At 35.9% G+C, this 15,448-nt stretch overlaps 1 protein-coding gene across 1 annotated transcript in view; it reads left to right on the forward strand.

Annotated features, from left to right (window-relative positions):
- The window catches only part of LOC107561892 (low-density lipoprotein receptor-related protein 1B-like), a 263,568-nt gene that overhangs the window by 58,092 nt on the left and 190,028 nt on the right, over window positions 1-15,448 (forward strand). The window contains exon 3 of the mRNA XM_016246424.1: window positions 3,064-3,201. Within this exon, the coding sequence (XP_016101910.1) occupies window positions 3,064-3,201 (138 nt within the window). The remainder of the gene's footprint in view (window positions 1-3,063; window positions 3,202-15,448) is intronic.

Here is a 15,448-nt window from a genome sequence, read left to right on the forward strand (position 1 = left end):
CTGGGCGACCCCTAACACATTCGCTAGATTCTATAGCCTTCGTGTGGAGCCGGTATCCTCCTGTGTTCTCACCTCAAACGGGTAGAAGCACTGAGAGGCCCCGGCTTCGGGTCGGCTTGCAAAAACCACTCCAGAGATTCCATATAGTAGACCCTGTTGAGTTCCTCCCTCCCCTCGGCAGCCAGATGTGGCGGAGTGTCCGGCCTTCACTCGTTGAATCCTCGAGAACCGGTAGAAGGCTGGGTTCCATATGTAAGACCTAAGTGGATCCCATATGTGTAAAGTCCACGGTATAGCCTTGAGCCCATATTTCCCCCCCAGCAGACTTCTGCCATTCCAAGAGGGTTACAATCACCTCCATTCTTCCATATGCACCTGAGGAATGTCCATATGTGTATTACTTCCGAAACCTCCTTCGGGAAGGTTGGAGCTTCCGTCACGTCCCTGTTCCAAGTAGAAAGGGTACATTTTTCCAGTGTTACCAGTCTTACTCATTGGGTAGTGCCATAGCAGCAGTAGCTGGTCCTCTTGTGCAAGCCCTGGCCTACGACCAAAAAGTAGGGGCGCACGTGGCTTCCACAGGACACTGGAAGGGGCAGTAGCTGTGGCCTTTTGGTAGGATCCCAATTTCGTCGGTCATTTGGCTGCTCGGCTCCTCAGCGAAAACCTGAATATGAGTGACTGACTGAAAGGGAACGTCTCGGTTACGTATGGTAACCCTCGTTCCCTGAAGGAGGGAACGGAGACGTCAAGTCCCGTCACCACAGCTCCTGTACCACCGCTGAGCGGCCGGGTCACCGGCTCGGCTCCTCAGCGAAAACCTGAATATGCGCTGCATCTGCTGCCTACTTATACTCACACTGTGATCAGCAGCAGCTGGATGCAATAATCACATGCCAATGTGCATTGGCTCGTTTAGTTTACACTCGAAGTGGATTGGTCTCTCTAAGTGAGATCCCAATTTCGTCGGTCATCCGACGTGACGTCTCCGTTCCCTCCTTCAGGAAACGTACGTACATACGTAACCGAGACGTTCAATTTATTTATTTTTATTTGAAGTTTTTGTTTTATGAAATTTAAAAACAACACATATAACTTAACATTTATTTATTTCATTATATATAACTATTAAAAACATTTTAATTGATTTTGATATTTTTAACTAAACATATATAACTTTAGTTAGTTAGTCAGTTAGTTAGTGTACCACATGAGGGCCCCAACTGTAGCAGGTATGCATGTAATATAAAAACAAAAACACTTATTTTTGACATTTTCGGAACGTCTATGCTGTTGGTTTCAAAAGAATTCCTTCATAATTAGTCTTCAAGCAAGACCCCCTTCTTATACGCTGTCGTGCTGGAGGGCGGCCTTGGTTGAAGCCATCAAAGAGAGACTAAAACAATAGTAAATGCTGCATTAATGAGGTTACATCACCCTCAATATCTTCCAGGTTCCATCTTGACTTCTGCTGCCTAGATACTTTTGAACCTCTCTGGAGATCCGGAGGCCCTGAGAGGAAGCGCGAGAGACACTGAGAGGATATTTTTAAACAATTCTCCTATTTGTTGAATTACATATTCTCTTTTTACCGGGATTATGAAAGTGGAGCAGAGGTCCGCTGGGAAAAGCCTTGGGGGGAAACCTGTGTATACACTTCCTTTCTCCAAAAACCTCTTGAATAAACCCACTCGGGTGATCGTTTACAAGGAAATTAAAAGTTAAGGAGGCAGACGTACTGTAGGCCGAGACGTTCGGGGATCTGGATGGAGATCAATATTGGCGTTTTGGCAGTGGTATATCCGCTCCCCTGTGACACCCCAGAAATCAAGCAATCCACAATCGGTGATTCACAAAAGACAGCTGGCGGCGTGCTAAATTCTCGCGTGCTTAAGATACTTATTAAGGAGGAACTGTGCTGGGAGTTGAATATTAAAATAGCTTTGCTCATCACATTTACACACAGCACCCCAATGAATTGAGTTAAGGGGGTGAGTCTCGGTTTTATGACTTTTATTTGTATTTATGCTGCGTAGAGAGGGAAAACAAGAACGTGGAGGGTTTTAGAAGAACTTGTGTTGTTCATCTGTTTTGTTTGAGTACGTTTATGCCGTCTTTGTTTGGTTCTGTTGATACTTGTTTGTTGAAATTTTTTTGGAGTACATAATACTGAATAAAACAAGAATACTTTGTCATTTGCTAAATTAAATTGTATTGTAATTAGGGTTGGGTATCGTTTGAATTTTATCGATTCCGGTTCCGATTCTGCTTATCGATTCCTAATTCCGATTTCAATAAGATAAAAAAAATCCATTAAACAAATTTTAAGTAAAATATTTAGATGTAAACATATTTATTCTATTTTATGTCTATGGTTTTATCAAAAAAATACCACAGAAAAAAAACAACTAGACTAATATCAATTTCAAACATTAAATTGTTAAAGACAAGTTAACAAATTAATTTAAAAAAAGTAATCTGATTTTTAATCCTCTATAACATTTAATTGTTTATTAAGCACTTGAGACGTGGCAGGAACACAGATCTACCAGCCTACTATAGAATCTGAAAGTAGCTTTGTTACAAACTGAGTAGTGTCATTACCAAATTAGTCAGTATTAAAAAACAATCCATTTCTTTTTATATTATAAATTCATACTTAACTGACCGTGAGCTTAACTGACTGCAAACTTCTTGTGTTAGCAAATGCAAGACAAAATTTTATTCCAAAAAGTTACACTACACATCATTACCGCCTCATGCAATATTAAAGCCCACAACTGTTGCTGCAATAATCTACTGGAAGTTTGATCATAGTGAATGATCAAAACTTTTTTCCAGGACTTGTGATAAAAGTTTTAACATATTTGAAAACTAGTTTCTGTGTTGCATGGTAATCTAGCTGTCTGATAAACTTGGCATTGTGTATTACGAATACAGTTGGCTCTTTGATGAACTGCTTTGTTCCTCTTTTTGTGAGTGTCTGCCAAATGCGTAAATGTTAACGTAGTTTGAAGAAGTTGAATTTTTCAAGGTTTCATTAAAAGTTCTTCTCTTCTCCAGGCTTCCGGCAGGTAAAGGTGAGATGTCCCGTCAATCACCTCCAATGCCTCGGTACCCACAGGTGTGTTCATTTCAGTACACTCTGCAATGGAGTACGAGACTGTGAGGATGGATATGACGAGGGTGTGCACTGCCGCGGTGAGTTCACAATGGTTTTATATACTGTATACACTATTGTTAAAAGTTCATTCTGCTAGGATGCAGTAAATTGCTCAGAAGTGACAGTAAATACATTTATTACAGTTACTTTTATTTCTATTTCCAATAAATGGTGTTCTTTTGAACTTTCTATACATAACAAAATCCTAAAAAATAAAATGCATCACGGTTTCAACAAAATTATTAAGCAGCACTACTGTTTTTAACATTGATAATAACAAGATATGTTTGTTGAGCAGCAAATCAGCATATTAGAATAATTTCTAAAGGATCATGTGACACTGAAGACTGGAGTAATGGGCTGAAAATTCAGGTTGCATCATAGAAATGTATTATATTTTAAAATATGTAAAAAGAGAAAAAAGTGTCGGTGCCGAATCCTGGCTCGTGGACTTTTCCCGATCCCGCCCCCTATCTCTCTCCTACTTCGCTTCCTGTCATTACACTGTCCTATCTAGTAAAGGCAAAAAAATAGTTATTTTAATAACAATATTACTGCTTTTACTATATCAAATAAATGTAGCTTTGGTGCGCATAAGAGACTTCTTTCAAAAATAAAAAAAGTCAAGTTTGCAGCTTGGTTTCTTTTTCTTTTCAGAGTGCAGTGAACTCTTTTTATCTTAAAAGATAAAAAGATTATCCCTTTAATTGTTCATGTGATGAATCTATTTATTTAGAAAATTATGAAACTAGCTAAAGACATGACTTGAATAGTCTCGAATTCAGCTGAAAACATCATAGTGGTCCATCGACATCTGTAGCTGCAGGTCAAGACTTTAACCTTTAAAGTGCAATTTCCATCTTTATGCCAAAAAGTGCCCATTATTTCCTCATTTTAAGAGTGTTTGACAGAATTAAACCCACAACAAATCTGCAGTCGTTTGAAGTCAGTTCCATGCAAGATAAGCACAGTCGGCTTAATGTAATAATGGGTTTCTGCTAAAAGGCAATTACTGTTTCTCCACATGATGAAGTGAGGATTGCATTTTGTGACATTGTGGTGACGGACAACAAGAAAAGAGGTTTATATGGAAACCACAGCCTAGTTTACGTCTAAAACGCTGATGTATTGCAGCCGAGCATGTTTAACTGTTGAGACGCATGAGTTACATCGTTCATGTCTAGAGAATGTGTGTATTTAGTTATGGCCATAATAAATGAACATATGGAGGTATTCATCATCCTCACCTTGAGTTGAACCACTCGTAAAGTGTTCGCACACATATGCCAGGCTTTTTAAAGCAAACGAAGACCTCGCTCGGAGGGGAAACTTGCACATTTACATTTTATGTTCCATTTCAATCTTAGTCTTGGTTCGGTTTCAAAGTAAATAAAATTGTGCCTCTTGAAGACGGAGGTATGGAAGTACATGTTCCTTTGAGGAGAAAACTCGGGCCGCTTTGTTCCACCGCAGACCGGTTTCGGATTGCTCTCTGCACACCTGTCATAACTGAGCATTCATCATTTACATTATCAGTCCGCAGAGCAGATATCAACTCTCACTCCTGGCGGTATATGAATCTGGGACAGATAGAGAGAAGAAGTGAGAGAGAAACATCTGTATGAGAATGGTCGTATGAGCCAGACTCGTGTTTTTTTTATTTTTTTATTTTGGTCAGAAAAGTTAAGACAAACTAGCCTTGTGGGTTAAAGATAGCGTGACACTAGCATTGACCTTAATAAATGTCTGTAGTCTTATTGTGCACAATATTGCAGTGCGTGATTTTAACTTGTTCCTCTGTTTTAAGGTTACTGTGAGGCAAAAGTACATTTTGAAGCATATAAAAACAGAAATGTGAAGCTTATAATTTTATAAAAACTTATGTTCATTTTTTGTTGAAGTTTGTGTATTTTTTGGAGCTGTTAAGCTGTTCAAATGTCATTTTTACAGTTGTTTTAGGGCTTATGGCATTGCTATAGCGATAAAGTTATAAAATTGGATGTAATAAGCATTTTTTTCCACACTAAAATCATGTTAACACTCATTGTTTACGTTTTGTCCCTATACTATTGAAACAGTGAGTGTTCAAGAGTGGCCCCATTCTCTTCCATTGTAATTACAATTTACATTAATTTTTCTGTTAAAATATTTGTATTATTTGAGCTGTTAAGCTATTTAAAATGTCATTTTTAAAGTAAAGTCATTTTTAGTAACTTTTTTCAACAACAATTATAAAATTGTGTGTAACTTTAAACAGAAAGCAATTTTCACACTAAAGTCATGTTAACACTCATATTGTTACTCATATTGTGGCAATACTGTTGAAACAATGAGTATTTAAATGTTCACAGATTCACTTCCATTGTAAATGCCATTGTAGGTGGTTGCTAGGGAATTGCTATGTGGTTGCTAGGGTGTTCTGGGTGGTTGCTAGGTTCCCTTACAAAAATTAACCATGGTTTTATTACAAATAAAACCAAAGAAAAAAAAAACATGGTAACCACAAATTAACCATGGGTTTGCTACACTAACCATAGTTTAACCGTGGTATTTGTAGTAAAATTGTGGTACACTTTTACTACACTTGTACTATAATATAACCATGATTCATTTTCGTAAGGGTTGTTCCAGGTGGTTGCTAACTGTCTTAAGTCATAAGAGCCCACCCTACTGTGTCTAGTGACACTTTTACTCCAATAAAGTGCTAGTAACTGATTGCATACGGGGGCAAGGAGGCGGGATTATGTTTAATCAACAGATTGGCTTTTTAGAACAACGAAAACAACAACAGTTTGGATATTGTAGCCATAGATATGTATAGATGCCCTGTTCGACCGCTCCAGATACGTTGGCCCGTCCGCCATTTTGGAACGGTCAACTTGACGTCATTCACCATAATAATCAATGAATATTCAAAGATATACATGCGTTTAATTTGCTCTTGTAGATGCACAGACAACTTGCGCTCAAGGTTCGCAGACTGTTCCAAAAATGGCGGACGACTTATGAATCGTGGCCCATAGAAACAGTCGCTAATGAGTCATCTACGTATATATATATATATACACAGTATCTCACAGAAGTGAGTACACCCCTCACATTTTTGTAAATATTTTATTATATCTTTTCATGTGACAACACTGAAGAAATGACACTTTGCTACAATGTAAAGTAGTGAGTGTACAGCTTGTATAACAGTGTACATTTGCTGTCCCCTCAAAATAACTCAACACACAGCCATTAAAGGGATAGTTCATCCAAAAATGAAAATGTTATGTTTATCTGCTTATCCACAGGGCATCCAAGATGTAGGTGTATATATATATATATATATATATATGATTGTAGCTAGCTAGTATGCTAACATCTGGAGTAGTAGTTCTTAACTGTACAAAAAAACAAAACAAAAGCAAATGTGCAAATTCCATTAGCTTAACGCTATGCAACGACAGTAAAATAGTAAGTCCAAAGTCTAATAGAAAACCAAACATACACAAACATAAACATACACAAACAAAAGAGAAATGCTTTATTTGACACTTTAGCTTTGGTAATGTAGCATGAAACAGTATGTCACATCTAACATTCTGAGGAGAAAACTCTACTAGTATCACTTTATTTGCGATAGTCTTTAATGAAGATCCAAGTGAAAATTGACAGCTATAACATTTTCACTTAGAAATATCACGTTACAGACGGTTTAATGAATTGTGAATGTCGTTTCATGTTGTATTTTACTGTGTTCAGCCCAATTGAAATGTGGGTCGCTACGTTGATAAACCTGAGTAAACAGTCTTGTAGGTATTTGACATCGACTTAAGCGCCTAACTAACCTTGACGAAGTGTTTTTAGATTCTCTTTTATTTTGTTCTGACGGGGGGAAAAAAACTAAAAACTAGTGAGCTGCATTGGGACCACTGCCTTTGGATCACTGTGTGTTATTTTGAAACTCTTTCTTGGCTATTTTTCTTGGTTGTGTGGGGATTTGTTTTGTCATTGAGGAATGGAGCTTGCCTTCAGGTGACCACGGCTATTCTCTAGAGACTAAAGAATAGAGAATAAAGAGATTTCGGCTGTGTGTGTGAATGTGTGTTTCAGTACGGTCGCTTATCTTCACGTTTCCCCACTGTTTTGGTCCTTCTCACACAGATTGTATTTAGATCATTGGGGCCTGATAAGGACTTTATATCTTTTTTTATTATTATTCAGACGGTGTCTGCCGGTGTCAGACTGACTGACTGTAGATGTGTGAAATGAATAACTTAACAAAGACGGCATAGAGCGGTGCAGAAGATAACAAAATTGAGACAAAGAGAGTCACACATTTAATTAACTTCCCTGAAAATACACACAGGAAAGAACATGATGCCGTGCACATTTCACGGCGAAGATTTTCTTGATCTGTCACATTTATTCTCGTTTGTCTCACATCAGAAGAGCGTACAGTTTTGTGTACAAAATCACAATGCCTCACACGCTAGTACTCCACTACAATTAAAAAAAGACTAATCATAGATAGCTAAGCATTGACATTCCCATTCAGTATGTGTTCAGAAACATAGCATGTTATCATAACAACCTGTTATAGCTAATAATTTTTTTTTAACAAGTTAGTGTTATGCTAGATTAGTAGGCTTACCCATAGGAAAAATGTATTGCTCAGTGGTTGCTTTTCCTAAGCTCAGGAGACTTGGATGAGATTCTCATATATCTCTCATTTTAGTATCAACAGCATTTCAGATGTTTCTTCTAAAATTCCTTAGGAGAACTGGAAGTAGACACAAATGAGACATGAGAAATATTTGAGAAAAAAAGAGTCAAACATAGAATATCTCTTAATTGTATTGCTGCAATCTCTATCAAGACTCCATTATAGGAATATTTGATTGCTCAGTGAAGAAAAAGACTAATCACATCCTGAAGAAAGCTAACTGTTAGCATTTCCATTCAGTACCTGTTCAAAACATAGCTTGTTATCATATCTGGTTCTACATTTTTTTAACCCAGTTAGCGCTAGCTAGTAGGCTAAGCTATTAGCTTGCTATCTGAAGGTTAATCATATCACACAATAATACTACACTTAGACTAATTCAGGATTTTTATTCAGTATCTGTTCAGAAACATAGCTTATTGTGATATTTTGTTCTAGCCAATAGAAAACAGTTGGCACTATGCTAAAGTAATAGAGCAAGTAGCTTGCTATCTGGCACTAACAGCACAAAGAAAGGGAAATGTTTGGGAATTGTTTGTTTCAGTAAATTAGTATGGGCTAATTGGATCATGCTAATTAGCCAAACTTTGACTCGTCCTGAGCTTCACTTATACTTGCATTTGTATAAAGATGTTGCACCATGGATTGTCTCTTTCTGTAAAATCACAGCACAGGCAAAACGTCTTGTTGAATTTACAGAGCAATCATAGTCATCTGTGTCTAGAGATTGAGGTTGCACATTATCGAACATGAGCGATGGGCTTTCTGCCCTCTGTGCTTGAGAAGCTGCCTTATTTTACACATCCACATTTATAGCACAAAGGAAATGCTAAAGCTCATAAACTTTATATCTTTATGTGACAGGAAGGACTGTAACCTTGAAAATGTGCTGAGTGTCCCTCCTGCGTGTTTTTTTCCCCCCTCTTGCTCTCCACAGCTTGCTCTCTACAGTCTTTTCACAGTTCCCTTCAACAAAGGCTTTTAAAGGCTAACATGAGTCTGCTTCCGAACAAGCGCTGCATACTATTGTATTTATTCTACTGTTTTTTATGCAGTATTCTATGCAAAGGGTTCTGACCGCTAAGTTCCATGTATCCAAAAGATATGTTTGTTAATATATTTCAAAGTAGACAAAAATGGCCAAAAATATATTGCTAATATGTATTATGATATTTATTATTGTTGTATATGAATTAGTGCTGTCAAACGATTAATCGCATCCAAAATAAAAGTTTTTGTTTACAAAATATATGTGTGTATACTGTGTCTATTTATTATGTATGTATAAATACAAACACATGCATGTATATATTTAAGATGTTATGTTTATATATTAAATATATTTGTATATAATATAAAATATAAGAACATAAAAATATATATACATATATTTACATATATGTATATTTACACATTTTGTAAAATATATACTGTATATGTGTGTATTTATATATACATAATAAATATACACAGTACACACACATATAGTATGTAAACAAAACATTTATTTTGGATGCGATTAATCGCAATTAATCGTTTGACAGCACTAATATGAATATTGGTATGACATTTTATATTATACATTTTGTCTAAAGGTAATTAAAAAAATCTATTTTACACTATATATATATGCAAATGTAGGTAATTTAAAAAAACAATACATAACTACAATTTAATAATAATAATAATAATAATGATTTCATATATATCTATATATATATATATATATATATATATATATATATTCTGTCAATATGGGGTGCTGTGTGTACATTAATGAGGAAAAAAAATGAACTTAAATGATTTTAGCAAATGGCTGCAATATAACAAAGAGTGAAAAATTTAAGGGGGTCTGAATACTTTCCGTACCCACTGTATATATATATAGAGAGAGAGAGAGAGAGAGAGAGAGAGAGATATTTAAACATGCAACATAATTACAATACAAAACAAGTGTGCACATCGTTTCACATGGAATTTTTGCTCTGTATACATTTAGCAGTATGCTAGAATTGTCTTCTGTTGCAGTTCCTGTGGCTAGTGCCTAAACTGAATCTGTTCTAAAAAAAAAAAGAGTAGAACAGATGCACCATTTCTCTTTCATCTCCCGAGGAAAGAAAGTGAAATATTTTTCTCTCGCTCGTGGCCTGTTAACATATTAATAGCATTAGTTTGGTGTTGCTCTTGTATACAGTATGCATGTTTCTGGAAGCTTGTGTGTAGCCCGCCTCAGCCGTTTCCTCTCCCTGTCTGTAAATTCCCACTACTGAATGTTTATCAAAGCCTACAAATGATAAAAACAAACCTCAGAACATGTGACAGTCTTGACAGCCTTTGATGCCGAAATCGGAGTTTGTACTTCTATTCTGATGGAAAAAGAGGTCTTGAGTGAGAACCCTCGCTGTGTGCTGTAGCGAAGGCCAAGACAGCAATCAGGAATCTTGGAAAGTTCAAAGGCAAAACGCAGCGTAGAATGTCTGACTAGCTTGAAGTTGGCACTTGAATTTCTTGACAAATCCACTACAGAAAGACATGGGAAGTTGTTTTTATGGGCAAGTATTTTTAGTAAATCACATCAATTCAGAGCAGTTTTGTCACACATGCTACATTGCATTAAAATCAAAGTCGGAATTTTTAACTAGGAAACCATGTGGAACATATGGAAGCCCGTTTCTGCCACTGAAAAAAATGTATAATAATAATTGTGGCTTTTTATCTCACAATTCTGACTTTTTTTTTCTTGCAATTGCGACTACATTTCACAATTCTGACTTTTTTTCTCACAATTGTATGATATAAACTTGCATTTGAGAGAAACAATTCAGAATTGCAAGATATAAACTCACAATTCTGACTTTTCTCTCATAATTGCGAGTTTATATCTCGCAATTGTGACGTTTTTTCTCAGAATTGTGAGTATATATCTCTCAATTCTGACTTTATAACATGCAAGTTAATAAAGCTCTGACTTAATAACTGCGAGTTATTAAGTCAGAATTGTGAGATATATATAGACTCACAATTCTGAGAACATATCAATCTTTTTCCCCCTCAGAATTGAACTTTATAACTCGCAATTGTGAGTTTATATCTCACAATTCTGAGAAAAAAGTCAGAATTGCGAGATGTGAACTCGCAATTGTGAGGAAAAAGTCAGAATTTTGAGATAAAAACACACAATTACTTTTTCATGTTTTATTCCGTGGCAGAAACGGCTTCTATAGGAGCACACATATTCTCTTTGTTGATAATCGTAAACCTATTGAACAAATGCTGGCACTGCATAGCGTTGATTATGTTCTGATTTAATTTGGTTTACTATCAGATTTCTTTGATGGTTGAACAACTGTTATGTGATGATGAAATCTTTTCAGCAAATGTAAAAAACGAAAAAAAAAAATTTTTATGTTGATATTCCTACAACTGCTTAACATATGTTAGCATTATAGCATCTTTTATGGTCAGAAATTTAGCTGGGTTTGCTAGCAAACATCTAAAAACTGTATTAAAGTATTTTAGCACATGAAAAACAATTTCTCTGTTAATATTTGTACAATTGCGTAACAATTGCTAGCACTCCTAGCATTTGGAAATTTAGTCGCTGGTAATCTTTCTTGATAATTCAACAACTGCATTGCATGATGCTAAAACTTTTTTTCGCAAATGTAAAACTGTAAAACTGAGTGATCATGTTGATTTTACATCTCTGCAACAAATGCTAACATTGGATAACATTGTTTACGCTAAAAATGAATTTGGTAGCAAACTTCATTGTTGACAATAAAACAAATACTTTACAAGGTGATAAACTATTTTCAGAAAACACTGTAAATAATTATTTATTTTATTTGTTCACTTCTACAACAAATGTTAGCATTGGATAGCATCACTCATGCTAAAAAATGTGGTTGCTAGCAGATTTGTTAGTTAAACTGCATTACATAAGTATAAAATCGTTTTAGCAAACTTTAAACAATCATTTTCTCTATTGTTAAACTGCTTAACAAATGCTAGTATCGCATAGCATCTTTAATGTTTAAATTTGCTTACTATCATTTTTTGACAATAAAACAACTGCCAATGTTTCTTACTGTCATCACACACTTTTTAACCACAAATGCTGGAGCTGGCTATAGTTGATATACTACCCTAATTTTTTTTTTTGAATTGTTCGCTTCTACTACAAATACTATAGCATTAGCACTGTTGTTATTAAAAAAAAATGTGGTTGCTAGGAAAATTTCTTTGTTTACAGGGCAATTACAAGTACAAAAAAATTAAATATTTTTCGATCACCTAAACAACAAATTCTAACATTGGATAGCTTCCTTAACACTCAAATGTGGTCACTAGCAAACTTTTTGTTATTAATCAATGTTAGCTAACGGTGCAGTTGATAATGTTTTACTTCTTTGTGCATCATCTTCCAAAATTTGAAGGAATGGAACATCTCTATGGTCCGAGATATAAACATAACAAATAAGCTAATAAATGACCAAAATCTCAGCTATTGTTTGGGGCCTCACTGGTAAAAAATTTTTTGAGTGTGAATAGTTTGAAAAATTATTCCAACACAAATTGTTGAGTTCCGTTCAGTATGTCAGTTTATGTAAGAATGGTTTTTATGAACAATTTGCCTAGATATTCATTCTAATGTTTCAAGCATTTTGCTTGATTCATGACTTAGCATTCCAGTCTCTACTCAAATAAAACTTGTCTTTTTGCTTCACCTTAAAAACTTTGAACAGCCTTGAACATCTCTTTCTCTTTTTGCTGCTCTCAGTTACATTCCGTAACAAACATTCTTAGCTCTTCAGGAGCGTTGAATGCACCACGAACGCTCTGCAGCATTTTGTTCTGCACCTAAACAATCAAATGCACTGGAAGATGTGACCATGGTCCCTCTGAAGGTATTGCTTTACGTCTCCTGAGCATTCGTAGATTGGCGCGTACTACATACTACAGGTGCTAGGCAGGAAACCGTCTTTGTGTTGCACCTATGGACGTCCCTGTGGTAATAACACAGTAGCCTTACTTTCCCCATCTGCATTGTCAGTCCCTAATGAATATACGGAATTGAATAAAGCGGCCCACACAGCAAGGCAACTAAAAAACCCTGAAACACACAGCAACTGCAAACAAAAGAGTCTACACTTCACTGTGGCTTTTATATAATGGCAACTCGCACAGTAAACAAAGCATTGGGATAACAAGAACGCCGTCAGATGCTTAAAGGTAAATTTATCTTGGGAACAACAGCTTTTCTTTGTTCATTTTACAGCCCGTTGTGAAACATAATTACTCTACTTATGCTTGTGCCTGATTAGGTTAAACGTCAGAAGTTTTTTACGCACAGAAAAACATACGCCACCAAAAAATGATGCATATAGAACTGATATCATCCATCTGGGCAAGATATTGTTTATTGGTGATTCAGATATAGATTTTTTATTTTTTATTTTATTTGTCTTTCTCTTGTGATATCACTATAACAAAAGTTGTATTCATGAAATTTACTTTTTAATACATCTTTCTTGTGACTGACACAATAAGTTTTCTTCCGATTCCAATAAATGTTCTCATTATCTTGACATATTAAAAGCTGTTTTCTTGAGATCTCTACCTAATTTTTGGTGATTTCGCCATAATAAAAGTTGTATTTGCGAGATTTCTACCTTTTTTTAATCTCAACTTGAAAAAATGTTTTCTCGTGATTGACGCAAAAACAGTTTCTTGTGATCTTAACTTAATTTTCTCATGATGTAGACATAACACATGTTGTTTTGCACAAGAGAAAACAACAAACAGCTTTTAAGTTGGGTTCTCAAGACAAGTTTATGTTGAGATCTTGAGAAAATGTTAGTAAAGATCAATTGAATTGATACGGAGTTGCACATGACATGCAAGAAAAAAAAATAAAATCGTGCCCAACGATTTACTAATTAGTTCCCTCGATGTACCAAAACATGCACACGATTACTATTTCGTTCCCTCGATTTGCTAAATCGTGCGCACAATTTACTAAATTGCTCTCTCGATTTATAAATCGTGTGCATGATTTAGCAAATCGAGGGAACGAATAAATAAATCGTGCGCACAATTTATAAATCAAGGGAATGAAATAGTAAATCATGCACATGATTTAGCCTACTATTTTTTTCCTGCATGCCATGTGCGTGGCTCTGTAAATTGACATCATGACAAAGACAGAAACAAATGCTAATACAGATATGTTTCGTAATATGCAGGTAGCTTCACTAATAAACATAAACATTGACGTCATTGTTTTAGCAAGTGATAATATTAACAGTAATACAGAATGACTTGTTTACTTCCTTTCTATGTATTTAATTGCTTAGCAATTAAATTTTGTACAGTAGCTGCACAGGAATTTGACAGTCGTCAGCTAACAGCTGCAAATGTTAGAATTCATCAAATAAATTCAACATTTATTCATAGTGAGACTGCTAGTGTTCGCTCGAGTGCTGAAAATGCAGGCATATTACAGTATGATGGGAGCAGCTGAGGGTTAAGTGCTTTACCCAGGGGCAAAACTGCAGTGGTCACAGGAAGGGCAGTTTCATGTGCCAAGTTGATGTCCTTTGGTAGCTTGACTAGGATTTAGACGAGCTTCCAAGTGCAGAGCCTTTACGGCCACATCAATCTGGTTAAATATAGATTTAGTCGTTGAGCACAGGCCATTGAACCAACCTGTTCATTTGCACCGGTTTATCTGGAGTTTATCTGAATCCTCTTCCAATGCTGGCAGTCGATTCTGAAGTGTTGATGAAGGGGCAAAATAAACCAGCTCTGTTTCACAGTTACACCTCAGATGTCTCACATGCACCGCCCCTCGGTTTCTCTAGTTAGAGGTGCCGGCGTTTGTGAAGTTATGCAATATTACTTTTTGCTGTAACTGTGAAAACATACCAGCTTTTCATTTCAATTTCCACCACCTACCAACCACTCAGAATACCTTAGCAAGCACATAGCAATATGCTAAAAACAGTTCAGATATGCTAGCATCATGTTGTGAGTTGTGCATTTTCTTCGTTCTTCGTTCAGGGGTTCCTTCTGTTCTAACAAAACATGTTTTTACTCAACATGGGCTAGTAAGAAAACACCTATCGAACAATGCTAAAACATCTCAAAACATTCTAGCATTGTGTCAGTGAGTTATGTGAGTAACTAAACTACTGAAAACAGAACATTTCTGGCTACTTTGCCGAGCTTGAAGGATTGCCATGTCCACTTATTATAAGCAATTCTTATTAAGTGTCTTTGGGATTGTTGTTTGAGCTTGGCTCATAAAGCGTTTTAATTTATGGAATTAAGAATGTAGGCAGGTGCAGGTTGCTATATTATGGTATGTGGCTTATTGCTAAGATTTGGATTTGAGTTTGTTATGGACTTCTTTTTTTTTCTAGGACGATCTGACAACACTAAGTCAAACCGTACACTGTGATTTCTTGCACTATACATACAGAAGAAAAGACACAACTCTGACAAGTGTTTAAATGCGTCATTAACAACAAGTGGTTCAGTTCGGTTCTGCACACACTGCATGGAATTTC

The sequence above is a fragment of the Sinocyclocheilus grahami genome, unplaced genomic scaffold (assembly GCF_001515645.1).
Source record: "Sinocyclocheilus grahami isolate Dianchi unplaced genomic scaffold, SAMN03320097.WGS_v1.1 scaffold798.1, whole genome shotgun sequence".
In the NCBI taxonomy this organism is placed as follows: Eukaryota; Metazoa; Chordata; class Actinopteri; order Cypriniformes; family Cyprinidae; genus Sinocyclocheilus; species Sinocyclocheilus grahami.